Source organism: Sarcophilus harrisii, chromosome 3 (assembly GCF_902635505.1).
Source record: "Sarcophilus harrisii chromosome 3, mSarHar1.11, whole genome shotgun sequence".
NCBI classification, from domain to species: Eukaryota; Metazoa; Chordata; class Mammalia; order Dasyuromorphia; family Dasyuridae; genus Sarcophilus; species Sarcophilus harrisii.
Window position 1 is genome coordinate 220972812 of NC_045428.1, and position 22565 is coordinate 220995376.

At 32.7% G+C, this 22565-nt stretch overlaps 1 protein-coding gene across 4 annotated transcripts in view; it reads left to right on the forward strand.

The window, feature by feature from the left end:
* The window catches only part of HERC2 (HECT and RLD domain containing E3 ubiquitin protein ligase 2), a 221591-nt gene that overhangs the window by 190143 nt on the left and 8883 nt on the right, over positions 1–22565 (forward strand). For 3 of the 4 annotated variants that reach the window (XM_031959088.1, XM_031959089.1, XM_031959090.1), the window contains 8 exons: positions 561–775; positions 1624–1801; positions 5341–5502; positions 6871–6962; positions 7118–7257; positions 8561–8748; positions 10881–11078; positions 17197–17280. In XM_031959088.1, the coding sequence (XP_031814948.1) occupies positions 561–775; positions 1624–1801; positions 5341–5502; positions 6871–6962; positions 7118–7257; positions 8561–8748; positions 10881–11078; positions 17197–17280 (1257 nt within the window). Of the gene's footprint in view, positions 1–560; positions 776–1623; positions 1802–5340; positions 5503–6870; positions 6963–7117; positions 7258–8560; positions 8749–10880; positions 11079–17196; positions 17281–22565 lie in introns of those variants that run through there. The other variant, XM_031959091.1, reaches the window with a different exon arrangement.

Genomic DNA, 22565 nt, shown 5'->3' on the forward strand with positions numbered 1-22565 from the left:
TGTGTTTGGGAGATATGTTTTGTTCATCTCTACTTTTTGAATTCTTTCTTCTCCAAAATCCAGTTTGTGTGTCATTTTCTTCATGAAACTTCCCTTGATTTCCTCCTGTACTCCTCAATTCCTATAGCTAAAAGAAATTTTGATATCCCTTTGTTATCTATTTCTTACTCTTTTTAGACATAGTTTTTCTTGCACTCCTTTAAAATGTAAACTTTAGAAGGAGGTACTCTTGGGGTTTAGGGTTAAAAATCTAGCACCCTATATCTATTCTTTCCTCATAGTAGCTGCTTAATAAATGTTGAATTAAGCATAGTTCCCCTATTCTCCTCTTCCCAGTGGTATGGATAATTCTGTACAAAGTATTTGGTTTGGTCATTATGAAATAATTTTTCTAAAGATGATTTACTTGATTTTTAACATTTTAAGTTTTCCTTTTCTTATATTGAAAATGTCCATGATTATTGTTTAGATTTTTGTTAAGCAATTGCAAGAATCTTTTACTTGAAAGTATATTTTTTGTTCATTAATTTGTAACTTCTTTTTTTGGGGGGGGGATTTAGCTTTATGCTACAGGGTATGGTGCAGGTGGCAGATTGGGAATTGGAGGAACTGAATCAGTTTCTACTCCAACATTGCTTGAATCTATTCAGCATGTATTTATAAAAAAAGTTGCTGTGAACTCTGGAGGAAAACACTGCTTAGCACTCTCATCAGAAGGAGAAGTTTATTCTTGGGGTGAGGCAGAAGATGGAAAATTGGGGCATGGAAACAGAAGGTAATACAAATAAACATTATTTTGTGAGTTTGAGTACAAATTAAGTCTTAATATTTCCAAAATTTTTAATGTTAAAACATGATCATTTTTTATATATGTTATAAAAAAACATTACTTGCCTGAAATCATATTAAAGTAGTTCAAATGTTCAAATATATACCTGTTTATGGATGCAATTATGTTTCAACAGCATGATTAAATTATCATGTTTCTGAGAAGTTTGGGACTGGTTAGATTTGGTTGGATTTGGATGCTGGATTTGTCACACGGCATTGATTTGTTACTATGACTACTTAATGTGCTTTACTGAGAAAAATTTTGCTCATTACAGCTGTCAATTGGGAGGAGTTTTTTTTCCCCCTAAACAAGGGCTTAGAAGAATGATTCTCTCTTTAAATATATCTGATCATAATTCTTATGTTTTAATCAGTCCTTACCCCAAATTATGGTTATCTGAGGTATAGACATTATTAGTAAGTGCACATTATATGGGTTCACAAAATACTATAATGCTACTATGATTGCTGTCAATTTGTTGTAACTGGCATATCATTTTTTGTATATCAAAACTTTATGGTCTTAATACCAATTTACTTTTAAGTTTTAAGGCAGCATTTAAAGTGATATGACTTAAAGGAATAAAACTTTAAAAGCTTAGCTGGTATTAAAAAAAATGTTAATTCTTTGTGCTAGTAAGGTAATATGGAAGTAAAGTTGATTGTGTGTGCAAATATATCTTGTTAGCTGTACTGGCAAACAACACTCATGTTTAGCATTTATCTAATTAGGACATACACATATATTTTAACTGTGTTTTGGTATATATTTTACTTATTTGTTTTTTGAAGCCCCTGTGATCGCCCACGTGTAATTGAATCTTTGCGAGGAATAGAAGTTGTTGATATTGCTGCAGGTGGAGCCCACAGTGCATGTATTACAGCAGCTGGTGACCTCTATACGTGGGGTAAAGGAAGATATGGTCGCCTAGGTCATGGGGATAGTGAAGATCAGTTAAAACCAAAACTGGTAAGAAAGATGCCTTAGTGATCATATGAAAATAAGGAATGTGTATGTTTTTTTGCTCATTTGAGGAGATAGATTGAATTGACAGTGGGGAGAGAAGTGGAAGGGAAAAAGAGAATATTAGTTTATTGAAGAGACTCCATTATTCATTAAAATGTCATCTTGGTATATAGTAGCATTTAAATTGACATTCTCCTATCTGACCTTTTCTACTTCTAGGCCTCATCCATCTTAAATTTATTATTCATCTTCTGCATTTTCTTCCATTTCTGTTCTCAGTCTAAGAATTGGCCATTTCACCTTGACTTCGTTCTCTGCTCTCATATCCAATTGCTTGCCTTTTATCTGTTGGGGCCAGAACTTGAAACAAGGTGTTAAATCAGTGGAATTGATAGAGAAAATAGTTATCTAATTTAACATAATTTAGTATGATTGATTTAATCCTATAAGGAGATGTTATGGGCTTGAAACAAGATACTAAGTGGAATCGAGGAGACAATGGTTAAATCTAATTTGGCATTGATTTAATCCTACAACAAATAATGGTTTCCTAGTGACATAATATGATTGGTGTATACTCAGTAGGGGGCATATAAGCAAGAAGCTCTTAGGGCCAGAAGGACAAGTACACTAGAAGCTCTCCGAGTCTCAGTCAGGATTCAGTCAGGGAGAACTAAGGAAGACCAGAGAAGTGGTGGCAGTTCTCCTGCCTCCGCCACAGTTTTTTGGGAACACTCCCAGGGGTCGGAGAGGAGCACTCTAGGAGGAAGCCCATAAGTCCTCTCTCTGAGGCAAGAGAGATTCATTGCATCTTGCACCTTGGTTCTGGCTGGAGGCTGAAGAAAGCAGAGGCAGAAGCAAAGGACAAAGCTGCAAGAGCTCTTAGAACAAGCAGAAAGATAGGCCTCTAAGAAAAACTAACTGGGCTATATTGAAGGACACAATAAAGATCTGAACTTTTATCACCTGGCTGCATTTGGGTGATTATTACTTTTAACTGAAACTAAGGCTGCCTTCCAGAAAACCTCCCTGAGAAACCTCTCTCCCAGAGAGAACTCTTATATTTTAAAGAAGAAGAACACTCCACAGAAACCAAGACACCTTCAGGAGGACGTCAAGAAGCTGGCAGAAGCAGAAAAGACAAAGGACTGGTGGCAGGAGCTTAAAATCTCAGAACCAAGGAGAGAGATAGGCCTCTAACCGGGCCACAGGAATGGAGACAAGACTTGGAAAGAGACAATAAAAGATTTGGACTTTAATACCTGGCTGCATTTGTGGTGATTACTGAACTGAAATGAAGAGAGACCCAGGAAATCCCAACGAGAATATTACATTTTAGAGAAGAATATTACATTTACCAAACTTCAGACCTTAATTATTCCCTTGATCTGCCTTCTCCCACTCTTACTCATAAGTTGTTAAAAGCAGCTGAAGGAAGATTCATAACTGTTGCCTGCATACATTATGGATTAATGTTATTATGCCTTAACTGTGTCCTGACTGCAAGAAGGAATTTGTTTTACTTTTTCCTGGTTAATTTCTTAGTCCCTACAGAAGTTCTGCCTTCCCCTGCCTTTCTCAAGCTTCCCCTTGTCCTTTGTTTTAGCCAAGATCCTGGCCTTTATACTTTACTGAGAAAATTGAGATTGTTTGGTTTGCGTCCCACTTCTCCCATTCATTTCATCTCAGAATCTCAGAAAATTATCTATTCTCTTCAGAGATTTCCCCCTCTTCCCCAATCTCTGACAATTTGGTGGCCCTTCTCTTTGCCTGGGCTAGCTTGTGTATATGCCCTTTTAACCTTTATAGTTGCATTCTCAACCAGTTTCCCTTTCCACCTGCCGTTCAGTGACTGCCAGATCTTCAGCTTCTTTTTTTGTTGGTTCCGTCACTATTTCTGCGAAACATTTCCAAGTTTCCCTTATCCTTAAATCTTCACTAGAGCCTGCCATCCACTTAAACTCTCTTCTGATGTTTCTCTACCTATTTTCAGCTAGACTTTACTCCATTTACTGCTTCTGCTTTCTTCTTTCTTATTGCTAACCATTTACAATCTGACTTCCAACCTCATCATCCATTTGAAACTACTTCAAAGTTAATAGTGATCATTAGATGATTCTTAGGTCTGTCTCTCACTCCTCATCCTCCTGGGCCTCTTTGCTTCTTTGGATATTTCTGACCACCCTCTCCTCCTGCATAGTCTTTCCTCTCTGCATTTTTGACACTCCTTTTTCCTAATTCTCACTACCCTACCAACACCCTAAATGTGGGTATTCTTCAAGGTTTTGCCCTGGACCATCATCTCTTTCTCTTTCATACTTCTTCAATAACCTCATCAACTACTATGGATTTATTTAGCAATTATCTTTCTGCAGATGACTCTCAGATCTGTCTCCCTGTCTTTCTTTTATTTCTACATCACCAGTTGCCTGTTGGATTTTTCAGACTCATTATCCTGGAGACATCTCATTCAACATCTTAAAAATGAACTCATTATCCTCTTTTCCCCCTCTTCCAAATTTTCTTGTTTCTGTCAAAGGTATCACCAACCTTCCAGTTTTCCTGGTTCCTTCTCTACTGAGGCAATTCTAGGGCTTCATGTCAGTCTTTAGCTTAAAATATAAACTCATTTTAGCTTTTAAAATGCTATACAATCTGGTTTCCACCTATCCTCATTGAACATTACTCTTCTTGATTCAATCAAGCTGACTTATTCTTTATTCTTCACACATGATGAGCCATCTCCTGGAATGTATAACACTGTATCAGAGTCCTTCTTGAGACTCAACTCAAACACAATCTTCTCCATGAATCTTTTCCTGATTCCCCCAACTTCTAGTGTTCTTTCTCACAATTACCTTGTATTTAATAGCTTTTTATATATTTATATTTATTCATTTTATATTTGTTCTGTATATTTTTATATGTGTAATTGTTTTCTCTTCTATAAGCAATATGAGCTACTTGTGAGTACGGGTGGCTTCATTCTTTATACTTATATCCCTTGCATAGTGCCTAATAGATAGCAGGTGCTTAACAAATATTTGTTGATTCATTGAAATTGGCTAGTATTTCAATTATAATATTGACTTAATAATGAAACAATTATATTACTCTGCATATCACCTGATATTTTAACTCAATGACTGTAATTTCAAAAGATCATAAAATTTTGTATTGTGTAAATAATAGGTTAATAATTAATTTAGAATAGTGATGGCTACTTCCTAAAGACTGGAAGAAGTACTATTTCATCAGAATAACCTCAGTATAGGATTTTCTAGCTTATTTTTTATTTTCATACTGAGGATTTATTTCTGTTAAAATTTAAGATTTCTTAAATAATACTACAAATTATTTCCTGTGTGGTGTAGTAGGAATATGACCAACATCTTTTTCTATTGCTTTATCCTAACATTGTCAAATACACTTAGAAAATTTTCTCTGCCCTTTAAATTCTGGCTTTGTTTTATCTGTATTGTTAAATGGAATAATTAACTTTATATCAAGTTCAAATGTTGAATGATTTCTTTTCCTATAAGGTGGAAGCTCTCCAAGGCTATCGAGTTATTGATATTGCCTGTGGCAGTGGAGATGCACAGACACTTTGCCTTACTGATGATGATACTGTATGGTCCTGGGGTGATGGGGACTATGGAAAACTTGGCAGAGGAGGCAGTGATGGCTGTAAAGTGCCAATGAAGGTATTTCAGGTTTATTTCTACATGTAAAGTACTGACTTAATAATAATCCCCAAAATGTTTAGTATCTTGTAGCTCTCAGGTACTGATTTAAAATCAGTTGTCATGAAGAGAATCAGTTTAATTTCAGGAAGGAACTTAATATTTAGAAACTTGTGTTATGGAGTTGGTGTTCAAAGCCACATAATTATATAATTTTCCAAATAATGACTTATTTAAGTTTAGAGATTTAAAATATATATATCTTGCTGTAAGCTCTTTTATTTTTAAACAAATTTTTCCTAATTAGGTAAAAAAAATTTTTGACATTTTAAAAAAAAGTTTTTAATTCAGACTTTTCTTCCTCTATTATTCTCTCCCTGAGGAGATGAACAGTCTTATATAGATTATAAATGTGTAAAGCATTTCCTTATTAGTCATTTTGTGCAAGAAGATGTGAGCCAAAAAACAAAGAGAGTAAAAAAAAATAGTATGCTTCAATTTGTATTCAGACACCATCAGTTCTTTCTCTGGAAGCAGATAGCATATTTTCATTATGAGTCTGTTGGGATTGTTTTGTATCACTGTATTGCTGAGAATAGTTATGTCATTCACAGTTCTTCCTAGTACAGTGTTGTATTGTCTATAACGTTCTCCAGGTTCTGCTCACTTCACTTTGTATCAGTTCATGTAAATATAGGTTTTTTTGAAATCATTCTGCTTTTCATTTCTGGTAGCACAATATTCCATTACAATCATATACCACAACTTACCCACCTGTCCCCCAACTGAAGGACCCTCATTCTATTTTCCAGTTCTTAACCATGACAAAAAGAGCTAATATAAATATTTTTATTATGCTTATTTTAAAGATATTTCATTGCCTATTTTGAAAGTTCAGAAAGGGACCTAGGTATGTTGTCATAAGGTTTTAAAATAATTGTATTTTATTGTTCATGTAACATAATTTAATAATTGAATTAGGGTATGATTTTAGTTTAATACACATTATAGAAGGATTTTCTAGAAAATACTAAGTTCTCTATCACTTTTTTCTGTTTACTAAATAAGATGAAAAAGTATAGCTCATAGATCTCAGCATCTTCAACCTTATATGCATGTAGATAAAAAACATACTTCATGGACTATAGACAAACCATTTTGACAGGAAGTGTTGTGATATGCAATATTGGAATAAACTTTGAAGCAATTATGTTGTCCCTGAAATGAAATATGATATAATATAAAAAGCTTGAAATATAAAGTTTGTAGTTGTTGGTTTAGAATATTGATGTTTTTAGATAAAAAATATATTAATATTTTGATCAATTTTATAATATTTTGGTGATAGCCACATACAATAGAAACTCAATTTTTTTTATTGTTCTTTAGATTGATTCTCTCACAGGTCTTGGAGTGGTTAAAGTAGAGTGTGGATCACAATTTTCTGTTGCACTTACCAAGTCTGGAGCAGTTTATACTTGGTAAGTTAAGATTTAGGGGATTTATAATTTTAGAAAAGTGAACTTGTAAATAACTTAAAATTTTAGTCTGTATGTAATCATTTGTGACTGAGAATAGGGATTGGGGAATGACAAGATCTAATTTAAGATAAATAATCAGTTTCAATTGTGCACAGGGGTAAAGGCGATTATCACAGGTTGGGTCATGGATCAGACGACCATGTTAGACGGCCTCGGCAAGTGCAAGGCCTACAAGGAAAGAAAGTAATAGCAATTGCTACTGGTTCTTTACACTGTGTGTGCTGCACTGAAGACGGTATGTATGTGGTAAAAATAATCTTCATTTCTTATTCAAAATGTTATGTCCCAAACTAATTTTAAGTAAAGAATTTATTTTCAAGCAGCAAGAAAAATTTTCAGTTATTATCCTAAGATTCATAATATGTATTTTTTTTTTATTGAAGCTTTTTATTTAAAAAGCATATACATGGGTAATTTTTCTAACGTTGATCCTTCATAACCTTTTGTTGCAAATTTTTCCCTTCTTCCTCCCACCCCTCCCCTAGCTGGCAGGTAGTCCAATACATCTTAAATATGTTGAAACACAGATTCATAATGTATTTGAGACAGTTGAACTCAGCATGATGTAGCTAAAAGAGTGCTGAATTTGGAATTGTAAGTTTTGGATTCAAAACCTAGTTCAGTTGTTTTTTCTACCCACATAATCTTTGACCTTTAGGCTAGTTACTTTAATTTTCTTTGGATCTTAGTGATTTCTAAAGTTACTTTTCTAAATGTTATAATAGCAGTTTTAAATAAAATGTACTTTTTTATACTCTAGGCTTTTGGTGTTTTTCATCCAAATCTTTTTCTTTTAAATAAATCAGCTATTGTTAGGTAAACCCATTTTAGAAATATTAATTGAGAGATTATAAATTATTATTTGATAAAATAAACATCAGTATATTATAGAATATATATGCATATCAGATATTATAGTGTCATATATAGAGAGGTAAACATTATGGACTAGATTTTGTATAGTCTGGATTTTACATGACTATTAATAATACTTTAATATGAACACATTTACTAATTACACCCTTAGTCTTTGTTCATGATATTCAACATTATTTTCTCTAACATAGCATATTTACTTATTTTATGAAACATAATAGGCTCTCAATAAATCAAGCCTTATTTTTAGTATTTTAAATAAATTGTATCGATATCTTTTGTTTTTTATATCTTTAGAATTTCTCCCAGTGAGTCTCCTTTAATCCTCTCCCAGATAACTGTGCTGTATAACTAATAATATTTTTAGGGTCTCTTTTTAGAAGGTAAAAAGCTGCATTAAGAATTATAGAGAAGAACTGGAAGATTCAGTAATATAGATTTTCCTATTATTAATTTTTCTCTTCTATTTGACAAGTAATAAAGGACCTATTTGAGGTCCTAATTGAGGACCAATTGAGTAACTGGAACATATTTTTATAAGCTTTGTTCTAGTTATAAGTGAATCCTAGAGCTTTTAACTTTTTATTTCTGTCTTTTAAAAGAAACTACCCTTGAAGTAAACCTTTCCTTTATTTTAAAAGTAATTTTAATTCTTTATTTAGGTGAAGTTTATACTTGGGGTGACAATGATGAAGGGCAACTTGGGGATGGAACAACTAATGCAATCCAGAGACCTCGGTTGGTGGCAGCACTTCAGGGTAAAAAGATAAATAGGGTGGCTTGTGGTTCAGCACACACCTTAGCGTGGTCCACGAGTAAACCTGCCAATGCTGGGAAGCTTCCAACACAGGTAAAGTGCCCATTTGTAGACAATGTACGTGTAAAATTTTGAATTCAAGAGATTAAAAAAGAGACCATAGTAGTTTAACTTTGCTTTGTATAATTGAAAAATTGCATTGAAGCTAAATCCAATTTACAGCTAAAATAATAATGATAATACTGTAATTACAAGAGAGAAATGAACTAAAACACTCAACATAGTTAGAATTTTAGAAGATTTCTCTTCCATGAGAAGAGATAATTTTAGAAAACAATAGTTGGAAAAGTAACAGAACAAAATTTTTTTTTTAAATTTTTTTTTTTAAATTTTTATTTAATAGCCTTTTATTTACAGGATTTATACATGGGTAACTTTACAGCATTAACAATTGCCAAACCTCTTGTTCCAATTTTTCACCTCTTACCCCCCCCCCCTCCCCCCTAGATGGCAGGATGACCAGTAGATGTTAAATATATTAAAATATAACTTAGATACACAATAAGTATACATGACCAAAACATTATTTTGCTGTACAAAAAGAATCAGACTCTGAATTATTGTACAATTAGCTTGTGAAGGAAATCAAAGATGCAGGTGTGCATAAATATAGGGATTGGGAATTCAATGTAATGGTTTTTAGTCATCTCCCAGAGTTCTTTTTCTGGGTATAGCTAGTTCAGTTCATTACTGCTCCATTAGAAATGATTTGGTTGATCTCGTTGCTGAGGATGGCCTGATCCATCAGAACTGGTCATCATCTAGTATTGTTGTTGAAGTAGATAATGATCTTCTGGTCCTGCTCATTTCACTCAGCATCAGTTCGTGTAAGTCTCTCCAGGCCTTTCTGAAATTTTCTTAAAGGAATCTAATCCATTCTCTTCCTTTTTAATCCTGGGTCCAACCAATTTTTTTTAGGGGAAGGGAGGAATTGAATAAAAGTGAAAAAATAAACTTTTCTTTTTAAAGAGAAGAAAATCAAATTGCTAATATTAGAAAGAAAAGCAAAGTAACAAAGGGTTAAAGGAGATTATTAAGATTTCCAATCTTAAACTAACAAAACTGAGAATTGAGTTCAGTAAATATGTCTAAAAGTATTAAACTTTTAACTAACCTAAGAGATAGAGAAGTTGAATATCTCTTTTTCAAAAAGAAAAAAAAAATGAGTTAGTCATAAAAAATCCCAGAGAAAAAAATCCAGAATCAGATGGATTCAAAAGTGAATTCTATTAAAGATTCAAAGAGGAGTTAACTTCAGTATTATCTAAATTATTTGTAAATTCAGTAAAAGCAAGAATCCCACCAAATTTCTTCCATTAAGGAAATGTATTCTTGCTTTTTTTGATGAGCTAGTCAGAAAATTACAACCTAATACCTCTCATGAATATAAATACAGAAATTTAGTTAGTATTAATAAAGGATATATAGCAATATATTAAAATTACTATATATAATGACCAGGTTGGATTTATACAAGGAATTTTTTATTTGTTCATTAAGAGGAATCCATAACAAAACAATTAAGATATATCAATTAATGAACAAAAGGCTTTTGATTAAAACCTTTCCTTAATTTGATAAGTTACATCTATTTAAAACCAAAAGTTGATTTCATATGTGGAAAATCCCACCCACGAACTGAATGCTCTAAAAATTAAAATGAATCAAACAAAAAAACTGACTCATGAGAGAAGAAGAAATAGTAAAACTAAAAAAAACTGGAGGAAAACAAACCAAAAAAATTAAGCATAGTATCAACTGGCTTGGGAAACAAGTCAGGGAAAGATAATATAAGAATTTTCAAGGTATTTGAAAATTGCGACCTTACCAAAAGACCAAAATAGTTTAGAAATTATTGAAGAAAACCATCCAGAACTCTTTCTACTGGAACAAAATTAAAATAAAAAGGAGGGGGCAGAATATGAAGGGTTTTGAAAGCCAGAAAAAGATTTACATTTGATTCTTCAGGGAATGAGGAACCACTGGAATTCATTAGGTGACAGGGATAAGTGTTTGATAGGGTGACATAGTCAGTCTTTCATTTTATAAGATCATTTTGATGGCTTAGTGGAGGATGGAATTCTACATAATTTTCTGAATATTTCTATTTAATTTTCAGCATATCTGCTGAGCGTATCTGATACTTCAATTTTCCCCCTTTCCAGGTTCCTATGGAATACAACCATTTACAGGAATTTCTCATAATTCCTTTACGAAACAGACTTTTGTTATTACATCATATCTCAGAACTCTTTTGTCCATGCATTCCCATGTTTGACCTTGAGGGGCGTCTTGATGAAACTGGCCAAGGACCTTCAGTGGGATTTGACACATTACGAGGAATTCTGATATCTCAGGGAAAGGTACTTATAAGAATCTTTGCTAGTGTTTTGAATGACACTTTTATTTGCTTAAAACTTGAATTATTATTTTAAAAATTATAAACTGTAAAATGTGAAAACTACAAAAGAAGTAAAAGTTCAATTTACTATATATTATTGTTCTGCTGCATATTGTAAAATAATTTCTCCTTATAGTATCACTTAAATACTAATTGATTGTGTGGCAACTAGATTGCACCATTGTGCACTGGTCCCAGAATCAGGAGGACCTGCATTCAAATCTGGCCTTAGGTACTTAATAACTATGTGATCCTGGGCAAGTCACTTAATTCCAATTGCCTCCTCAAAATAATAATAACTGATCATCATTATCATGAAAACTTTTTGAAGAGCCTCTTTTCAAGACACTATGCTGAGTAGTATTTTGTCAGACTGTTGCAAAGTAAGTTATCAAACTAGTTAACAGTGAATGTTCAGCAATGGGTTCCATAATTTTATAAAATCTAGTTATAATTTATATAGATATTTAATATTGATTTCTTTTTGAATTATATATGGCAGGTAGTAAATGATCTCAGATGTTATCTTACCAGAAATAATTTCAGTAATACATAAGTAAGCTAATGTGAGATTAAGATTTCAAAAATGATGTTTTTTGAAGTGTTCAGCAAATAGCAAAATTAAACTATCCTTTTGAGGGAGCTTATTCATTAGGAATCACTTTGAAGTTTGTGTTAAAATTAGCTTAGAAGTTGTCATAAAGTGGCAATGATGTGTTTTTTAATAGAAAGAGCTGTCTCTCTATATTGTTCTCTTGCTTAGTTTTTTTGAAAGCTCAGGTAAGTAATTTTAATTCATCCTATACAATTGAGTATTGCAGTAGGTCATTTCTCATTCCCCATTTCATATTTTATGAGCCAGTCATCTTTGATAAGTTTGTGAAATGTTTATTATTCATCTGTCATGTGCAGCTCATTGTCCTATGGGTTGGATGCTGAATGTGTTCTGTTAAAAGATGAGTTTTTTACAAGATACTGTTCTTGTTTTCCAGAAACATTTATCTCTCAGGAGAGATAAATAAAGTCTTATGTCCTGGATGCAAATTCCATGCTGGAGACAATATATAATAACCTTGCACAAAACACTTAACTTTCCCTTGTCTCTTTTTCTTCTGAAAAAGCAGGGAATTGGACTAGATTGTCTCTGAGGTGACTTCTAGCTCTAGATGTATGAAACTATGAATACAATAGTCAGAAAACAAGTACTACAGTCTGTATAAATTAGAAAGGATATTTGGCAATTTTGTAGAAGTGCTGTTAGTGACTTAATTAGGATTCTATGAATTTTTTCTGCTTCTTGTGGAATAAGATTCCTTCTTGATTATTAGGTATTGTCATTAAGAATGATGTTGGAATAACATGAAGCTTTCTGGAAAAAATCATATTTATTTAGAATTGTGATATTTGTGCAATGGTCACAGATTTCAGGGCAGCTGGTGTACAATGTTGAGGGTTAAAAAACTCATTAATTTTACATATAATCATATCCTATTATTAAGACCACAGAGAAACATGGATAATGGAAAATCTGTAGTGATCTAAATTTTTTTTTAACAACTTAAATTTCTTTTCTTTTGCTTACAAATAACAATGTTAATTGATTTAAAGTTGCTCTACTTTCTTTTTATGCCATCTGAAATAGAAATGCTTATAAGCAGTGAAATAAGCAAAAGAGTAGCAGCAAGAAAAATGCAGAAAAACTGTATCCAGCAGACTAGATCATTAGAGTGTGAATAGTAAACAGTTGATTTGAGAGAAGAGATTTGAGGAAGCTAGTTTTTTCCTCATAACTTTTCCTCCTCTGTTTTATTGAAATTGGAAAAAAAAATAACACTGTTACTTCTCACTGATTCCTTTCTCCTGCTCCCCTATAGAACATTTTTTTTTGTCAGTTGAGTAGGGTAGAAGATAGTGTTGAATTTGGAGTCAGGAAGACCTAAGTTCACATCCTACTTGAGATAGTAATAATTATGTGATTCTGGACAAGTCAGTTAACTTCTCTGTTCTTATCTATAAAATGGAAGTAATAATAGCCCCTATCTTGAAGGATTGTTGTGAGGTTAAAATGAGATAATGTAAGTGTTTTGCAAATCATAAAGTGCTATACAGTGAAACAAAAAGACACAGCAGCACATTGACTGTATCTGACATGTTTCACTTTATTCCATCCCTTGAGTGTCCCATCTGTAGAGAGGCAGGGACTCTTTCATCTTTAGTCTTCTGAGGTCATAATCAGCCATGGCCTTGGCTAGAGTTCTAAACTTTTTCAATACTATTTTCTTTTATATTATTGTGGCTATCATATACATATTCTGCTGTTTCTCCTCTTTTTGTGTATCAGTTTGTAAAAAGATACTTTCTACTTCCTCAATTCTTGATATTTATAATTTTTTATAGTGTAGTAATATTACATTACATTTTTTAGCCATGATTTGTTTAGCCGTTCTCCAATCAGTAGCTATTTTCTTTCCAATTCTTTGGTTTAACAAAAAAAGTACTGCTGTAAAATTTTTTGTATGTATGGAACCTTCCCATTGACTTCTTGGAGTATGTTCTTAGTTCTAGTATCATTGGGTCAAAGCATGTGTACTTTTGATGGACTCTAGGGGCATATTTTCATATTTTTATGTGCCATAATACATCAGAATATCTGGGCCATTTTTTAGCTGTATTGACATAGTACATTATTATGCCTTCTCTAATGTTTTTGTCTTTTGTTATTTTTGCTAATCTGACATCTTTTGGGTAAAACTTCAGAAATGGTTGAATTTTAATTTCTGTTAGTTGTGATTTGGAATGTTCTTTCTTGTAATCATTGCTAGTCTTCATTTCTTCTTTTGAAAATTTATATCATTTGACTACATATCTATTGGGGGATGGCTCTTTAGGAAATATATATATTTCCAAGGGTAGTAAATGAAAATTAAAATGTGTAGAAGGATCTGATTGAATTAGGATTGTGGGTAACATAAGTTATTAGAAAATAAGACCATTCCTTCCCCTCAGCCCCCAATTGAAAATTTGTAAATAATGAAAATTCCTGCCAAGTTGTATTTTTAAGAGCAGAAAATTAATAACTTTTAGCATGGTATTATTCTGAGAGGGTTTGTGTTCAAAAATAATCACAGAAAGTAAAAGACTAGTTGACCTACTTTAATATTTGCAGAGAGTGTTATGATTATTGTTATTTTCAGAAGCTATATTGCATGTAAATTATTTCAGGTTCTACTTAGCTTCAAGTTTCTATTTGACAAATCCGTTGATTATCAAAGCAATGTGGCCACAGCAGAAAGACTTCTAAAATTATAAGGGAAACACAGGTTAGAAATCCTACTGCCAGTACTCATTGGCTATGTGATAGTGGACAATTTACTTAATCTCTTTGAATCTTGGTTTCTTGGGAGTAATAATATCTATAGTGCTTTTACAAAGTTATAATATCCCCAACACATTTGAAGTTCAAACAAAAATGAGGACAATAGAGTAAAAAAATGGAAAAGAAGCACTAAACTTTTAAAAAACAAACTTCTACAACACTAACAACAGTGAAATCATCACATTTAACATGACATTTCTCAGGTGTACTACATGAGGAAAATAGAAATAATACTTAAGAAAACAAAGATAATTCAAACAAACAATAAGTATCTGCTTGCTAAGAACAGATGACAAAAGGTAATTGTAGATATTGTAGGTAATATAATTTTGAAGACATTGAGAGATTGATTCCCAAGATATCTGAAAAAACAGGAGAATAGATTCTAGTTGTTTGGGGAAAATCACAAACCTAATCATCAAAGAAAGGTGGTTGAGAGATTATCAGTATTTACCAACTCTCACCTGTACTTTCCAATCTCTGAAAAAAATTTTTTTTAAAGAATAATCTATGTATGTGTATCAAAGATATCTTTAAAAATAAAAATTAAAATATGGGGTACAGTGGTCAGATCACATGGTAGCTTTGATCTATACTGTTTCTGACCTGGACCAGTTCACCACATATAAATAGTTCTTGTAGCCTTCAGGGGCTTACCATATTGGCCTTGACATCAGATTAACCCAATGAAATTTAAAATTCCTAAATTCAAATCAATTCACCAGTTTCCGCTTAATCAATTCACTACTCCTAGTTTCCTTGATAGCAAGTGTTTACAGGTATGTGCTTGTGCCATCCCTGGACTAAAGGTATATCTATAATGAAGTAGTTGGAGAAAATGGAACAAGTAGGCTTTTAAAAGAGATTTAGACAGAATAATCCATCTTAGCAAAAAGGTATCTAAAGAATATAAGACTTTTCTTGTAGTTTGTTAAATATAAAAACTTGTTTTTTTTAAAATAAAGAACAAAATACTGCTTTAAAATCTCTTTCAAATTGTTTTCGTGTATATGTAAAAATCCTGAGAGTTCTTGAAGATGTAATAATAATGAAATCTTTTTGATTCTATCATTATCAATAATAAGGTATTAAATAAAACAATCAAGATATTGGTACTTGCCAAATGTGTCATGAAAATGTATAAAAAATATTTATGTAGTACAGATAGAAGAATACAGATGGAAGAGGAATTCCCAGTAGCTGGTGTGCTGTAGCACTTATCACCTGTCTGGCAGGTAGTAAGTGTTTAATAATACTAGTTGAATGAATGACTGGTCCCAGTTGCTTCTACATGTAAATGCCATTTTCTTAATTGCCTCAACCCTAGAACATTGTAGTGCAGCCTTAAGATATGTATAATTGCATTAAATGATTTGGTCTAAGGAAATTTATAGATAAAAGTAGATAGATAATTATGCTTATTGTCTAGATATGCACTTGGATGGAAAACTTAATGAGCTAATTCATTGGTGTCTATATCTTGGACAAGTGCTGTTGATGAACGATAAAGTGGGCACAGAATAGATCCGGGGGAGAAAAGGAGACTAGAAGAATGCCTTTGGGAATTTCCACACTTCTATGAACCCCTACGTTTCTCCTGGAACAAAAAAGCTTTTATTTTTAAAATCACTTTTCTTCCTTTGATGCCACATGTACCTATAGGATAAATACAAATTCCTCTTTGGTTTATAATGCTCTTCAACCTGGGTCCAGCTTATCTGTTATACCCCTCCCCACATATAGTCCAGTGAAACTGTCCTTCCCTGTTTCCTAGACAGGGAACTTACTTCCTATCTTTGTGGTTTTGCATTGGTTATCCTCCATATTTGGAAGGTAGATACTTATTTCTATATTTTCTCTCCCGCATTCCAGCTCAAGCCATACTACCTCTATCAAACTTTCCTGATCTTCCTACAACTGCTGATGCTTCCCTTCCCCGCCACATTACCTAATATTTAATTATCTAGTATTTATTTGTATTTGTTCTTTATTTATTATGTATATATGTATAAATGTTATGTATTTATGTATAAATACATAAATATATGTGTTTATGTTTATTTTGTATATACTTAAATATGTATGTCCCTCCTTTGGAATGTAAACTTCTTGAGAATAGAAACTATTTAGTTCTTTATATGCCCAGGGCCAAAGACAGTATTTGGAACATAATAGGTATTTAATAAATTCTTGCCAGTAGATTATGTAGGATTCTTCTAGTCCCAGAAAAACTTTTGATTAATTCATCAGTTCTTTCATTCAGCTCTCTGAATACCAATGGATTCTACATCTTTTTTTGTCCTAAAAGTCAAAGCAGAAAGAGACTCTACATATGATACACATATACACACACAAACCTCTTTTGTCTTTTCTCAATTCAGAAGGGAATTTCACAGTGTTTTTACTCATGTGATATAAATTTCTTCTTCATTTTGATGCCTGCCTTGTGTCTTGTGTCCATATATATTAATAATTAAGAGAGACACTTTGAAAGTTCTTCATCTTATTTCTGGCTTAAACTACATTAAAAAGAGAAATTCTAGTATTATCTGAACTTAACAGAATAAAATTTTTATAACTTTTAAACATTGATAAAATTTTTAAGTGAATAGAAAAGTGACTTCTCTTTAGTTTCCAGTGCTATATCATTCAAAATATTTTCCATATTTTATCCTAAATTTGTCTATTTTGACCTGTTTTTTAGGAAGCAGCTTTCCGAAAAGTTGTACAAGCAACTATGGTGAGAGATCGTCAACATGGTCCTGTAGTTGAATTAAACAGAATACAGGTAAAAGAAATGTGTGCTTTTTAGTGTAACAGAATTCAGAACTTTCGGTAATATCTTGCAAATGATGAATTATATGTCATTCAGAAAAGATAATATTGGAAAATGTGTCTTTTCTAGGCACTTTTATTAATCCCTTGGGAAAAAGGAATCCCAATATTGTATATGTTTAGTTTCTGGCTCTTTATTTCCCTACCTACATCTTATTTCTAACATGGAACTGATAATGATAGTAAGTAAGTTTAGAGGATTCTAATGTTGGGGGAGGGGAGGAAGGTAAATTATTGTTTTTGTGTCGATGGTTACTACAAATATGAGGTTTTCTGTGATTTTCTTCGTTTTTTGAGACACTCTTGTGCTAAGTCCTGGCTAGCTCCCTGGAGGTCTAAGGATAATCCAGAGTTGGGATAAATTAAAGTCCTTGGCCTTCAGGGGGAGAAGTGAAGGAGATAGACAAACTGCCACAAGGCTCCTGGATTCTCTAATCCAAAATCACCAACTTCTTTCCTCCTCCTCCTGGGCAAACTGACTCTGGCTTGTCTCTAATCCTTGCCTACAATTATTTTAGGACTAAACATTGAATAAGCACCTAACAGTGAGAAGAGCCATTTATCCAAAACATATGCTAATAGAGTCATTGTCTCATATCAAACAGGTAATTAGCCTTAAATGCTCAGTTGTCTGATTCAAGTATACCTTTTTCAGTTTCAGTCCTTTACACTCTTGAATATAGATCCTCCTACCAAGACAAATTGTAATTGTATTTGATTTCTAAGCCTTACAAAGTTGCCTGAAGCACATAGAGATTTAGTGCTTTACATTAGTACATTACATGCTACTAGTAAATGTCAGAGGTGGCATTTGAAACAAGGTTTTCCCTACTTCCACATTCAACATCCTTATTTCTAAGGAAGATTGCTAGGCAGGTGCTAGAGAAAGCACCTGCCCTGAAATCAGGAGGACCTAAATTCAAATCTGGCCTCAGACACTTATACTTCCTAGCTGTGTGACCTAGTCACTTAACCCCCTATTACCTCAGGAAAAAAAAAGTTAATTGTCGTTTAATGCACAAATGAAATTAGCCCATTCTTCAGAGATCTTCCTATGTCCAATAAATTCTTGAAAAGGAAACAGATAATAGGAAGAAAAAAATCCTTTGTTTATATAACTTATATTAACACATGGCTTTTACCCTGCTGTTGATTACATGAAAAGAAGTCTTTTCACACTTATAGTAGGGTCATTTTGAATAAAGTTTATTAAACTGTCTTTGTACTTTGTTGAATAACACATTACCACATTGATGAGTGGCTCTTTTCCTATTCTCTGACATTGGAATATTTAATGTTATGCCAGAGGCCAGTGAAGTTTATTTCCATAAATACTTGCTGTACATTATTTATGCATTTTTTCAGTTAACTTAATAAAATGGCCTTTTTATATATTATTTTGATATAGGCTTTGTAACTATAGCAAACACTACAGTTTAGACAACAGAACTCTAGTAGCTGCTATATAAATTTATTTCAAAGGACATTTATTATTAACACTTGATTTTTACCCTGATCTGAACAAAATCTTAAGAACAAACCTCAGTTAATCAGAATTTCCCTTTTCTCCTATGTCCTGTTTTTTTTCCCCCTAAGAGCCACAAGAACATACCAGTGGTCCACAATTAACTGTGAGATACACCTCTTTAAGAAGCCATTTACTTGGTTTGCTTTGGTTATAAGACTTACCTTGTGATGAGCCATCATTAGAACTATAAGTCTTTCTAGTTTGGTATAAGGTTTTGTTAACAGTTTGTTCTTATTAATCTTTACATATTGATATTCCCCATCACTATATTGTCAGATTTTTTTCCTGTATTGATACACTTTGCAGATTTTTTTTCTTTTTTGTTTTTTCTTTTAAAAATTATTTGTCATACAAAGTGGTGGCTCTTTGAGAAAGATGAAGGTGAGAAATACAGTTAGTAATTTAGGTCATGTTAAAAAAAGACATTAATAAAATTTATTGAAAAATTCTTATTAATTTTCAAAATCAGATTTTACCTTTGGAATGAATTTTAAAATAATAAATACATTATAGATATATAAAACAAAAATCTCCACGTTCACTTTTATATTCTGTGAGGCTCCTTGGAATAGATTTTTAATGGAAGAAGTGGAAGAATAATAAATCTATATCAGTGTCTTCTTCAAAAAGAAAGCTTGAGGCTGTATCAAAGCAGATTATATTTAGAGAGTAATTAACTTAATTTAACTTAATTATATATAATGAAAACTCATAATTGACCTGAGTTCAAATCTGGTCTCAGACACATAACACTTCCTAGCTGTGTGATCCTAGGCAAGTCACTTAACCCCAATTGCCTCAGTGGGGGAAAAAAATTAATTTTCTAGTGACTTTAAAATTTGTCTCATCTATAATATGAGAAGATAACTCAATTAAGCATAAAAGAAAATTAAGGCACGAAGTGGTCCAAAGTTAACTACAGTGGATTGGCATTGTCCCTAACTATGCTGTCTTTTAATTGTAGTAGTATTACAAACAGTTGAACAAGTCGCAGGTACTAGATTATTGTAACATATAGCAATTTTCATTCCTGTCCATTATAGTGATACATAAATCTGTATTTCTTATGTGCATTTTCATTTTCCTGTAATGATAACTTGGGGGAAAAGAGAATATTGGATTGGCAATGCCCTTAGTATGACTATCAGCAGAAGTTTGTTTCTTAGGCTACATAAAAATCTATTCCAGCAGAAGTTTGTTTCTTAGGCTACATAAAAATCTATTCCAGCTTAACTTTTTGGGCTCTGCTCCCTTGAGGATGCATGAGTACAGGGAAGGGATTATTTGTTTATGAGGACTTCTATGTACTCTCCAGGAAGTGCTTTGCCTGAATGTGCTTACCTTCTTTAAATTCTTCTCAAGAATCTTTTCTGAAGACCCTCAGTGACAGCCTTTGACTTTAAATTGGGAAACATCAATGGGTTAGTATGAAGATCGCATATTTTAAAATCAGCAGGAGTCCGGAGTTCAGGTTAGGGGAAAATCGTCAGTCTTTATTCTCAGTGAAGAAGGATCGGAGGTGGAAGAGAATCGGTGATAGCAATATGTGCAGCTGAGTCAAGAAGCTAGCTAGACCCGCAGCCACACGACCAGCATCCAGGAGAAAGGAATCCAGGCCCAATCTCGCCCAATCTCTCCCATCTTCTCTTCCTGTTCCTCTCTCTGCCTCCACCCACCAAAATCGTCATTTCCTGTACAACACATCAGGACTTGCACAGAGAGTGGGCAGGGACCATTCTTTATCCAATCATGTATATTAATAGAGTATAGCCCAATTACTATTTAGCCTCACGTACTTGGGACCTAAGTGCATCAACTCAGACTTCAGCCCATTACAGGTTAGGATATTTCTCCTTCCATTTTTTCCTCCTGAAACCTGATAAATTTGCCTAATTTCAGAATTTGAGAGTTGATTCTTAGATATAAAACTAATTTTTTAATCTTTGTATAATTATTTGTCTTATTAAAATGTATAGTCTAGCTTCTATTTTTCCATATTAGGACTGATTTCTAAAGCACTAGTATGTTATTGAACTTTGATAAAGTTTGCTTTAATTGCTTCAGTTTTTGAAGGCACAATCTCTATAACTGTTCCCAGTATTTAAGAAAAGTTTTAAGTGTAATTCTGGTGGTTGAACAAGTATCTCTCCTTCAGAGGAATAATCTAACTGTTTGACCAGCTCATCACCAGAAAGTTAGTTACTGGGTGTTTTGGGAGTATTGTTTTTGGTCATTGCTCATAGACATTGTTTTATGGGTTCTTTGATATATAAAAAAGATCAGTATTATTGGAATGTGTTTTAACTCTCAGAAACTGTGCAGAAAAAAGACATGAAAATGATACGGTACTATTACCAGCATTGGAAATCACTCATAGTAAATTTGTAAATCTGCTATTCATTAGCTTTGGTAAGTTTGTAGTAACTGATTTAATTACATTTTTGGAGCTGATTACTTTAATGCATGTTAGCAGATAGAATCTTATTAAATTTAAAGAACTCAAGAAATAGGCATTTAACAAGAGAAATACTTTATAATCTTTTAAGTGCTTAAAAGGACTCCATTGCTACAGGAGAAGAAAATAAGACTTCTGGTAATTTTCATTTTCTTCAGTGCAGGAGAGTGAGCAAAAAAAGTACTTGAGTAAATAGAATTGATGCATGAATGAAGTTCGTGAACTAAACCTCATGGGCTTACAATGTACGTCCTCACTCTTGTTATTTATATTTAGTTCAACTCCTCCAATATTTGATTGGGGCTCAGAGTAGAGATATAAGGATATGGGATGTTGGTTATAATAAATATCAGCTGATAGATTGACAGTAAAGGGATATACAAAAACTGAAAAGCAGATACAACTCTAAAAGGCATAAGTAGCACTTCAGAGATGTGTAGTATGGAGCAAATTGCTGAGAGCAACACTGTATATCATACTGCTATGTAATAATTAATATGCAAAATGATGACCCTGAAACATTAAGGAAAGATTAAGTCCTAGTCATTGTTTTCTATTAAGGTAGAAATAGATTATTATAGTACAGAAAGAATTTTATTAAAATTCTAACAATATATTTGGTGTTTTAGAGCTTCTGTTGTCTGGAAAATTTGAGGGACCTATTTCATACTCTGCTTGTGCCACCAGATGAATGAAAGACTGCTTTGTGTGTATGTCTATTCTCTCTGTCTCTGGATACAGGACATTAGCAAGTAAAGTTTACTAAGAACCGTGTACCAGTGGTGAAAAAGATAACATTTGTCAACTAAAGCATTATAAAGTAAGACAGCACTAAGTGGTAGAAGGGGATACTACTAGACTTGAAACTGGAAACTTAAGTCCAATCCCCATCTCTTCTTATATTAGCTTTGTGACCTGGGGCAAGATTTTTAACCTTTTTAGATGTCCTCATTTGTAAAATAGAAATGATATATCCCCAGTCCATTATTTCTGAATCTGCCTGCCACATAAGATTGTTGTGATAGTCAGGTGAGGTAATATATTTAAAACACTTTGGAAAACCTTCATTATCTATATAAAATTCAGTTATCATAAAGCAGTGTGAAAAGATAGATTTTTTTTTCAATCAGAATGAAAAGATTGAATTAACAATATAAAAGAAGATGGGAAAGATATTAAAATATCCCTTTCAAGAATAAATGATTTTTACAGTAAAAAACAAATCCAATAGCCACAATAGTTTTCATGTCTACAA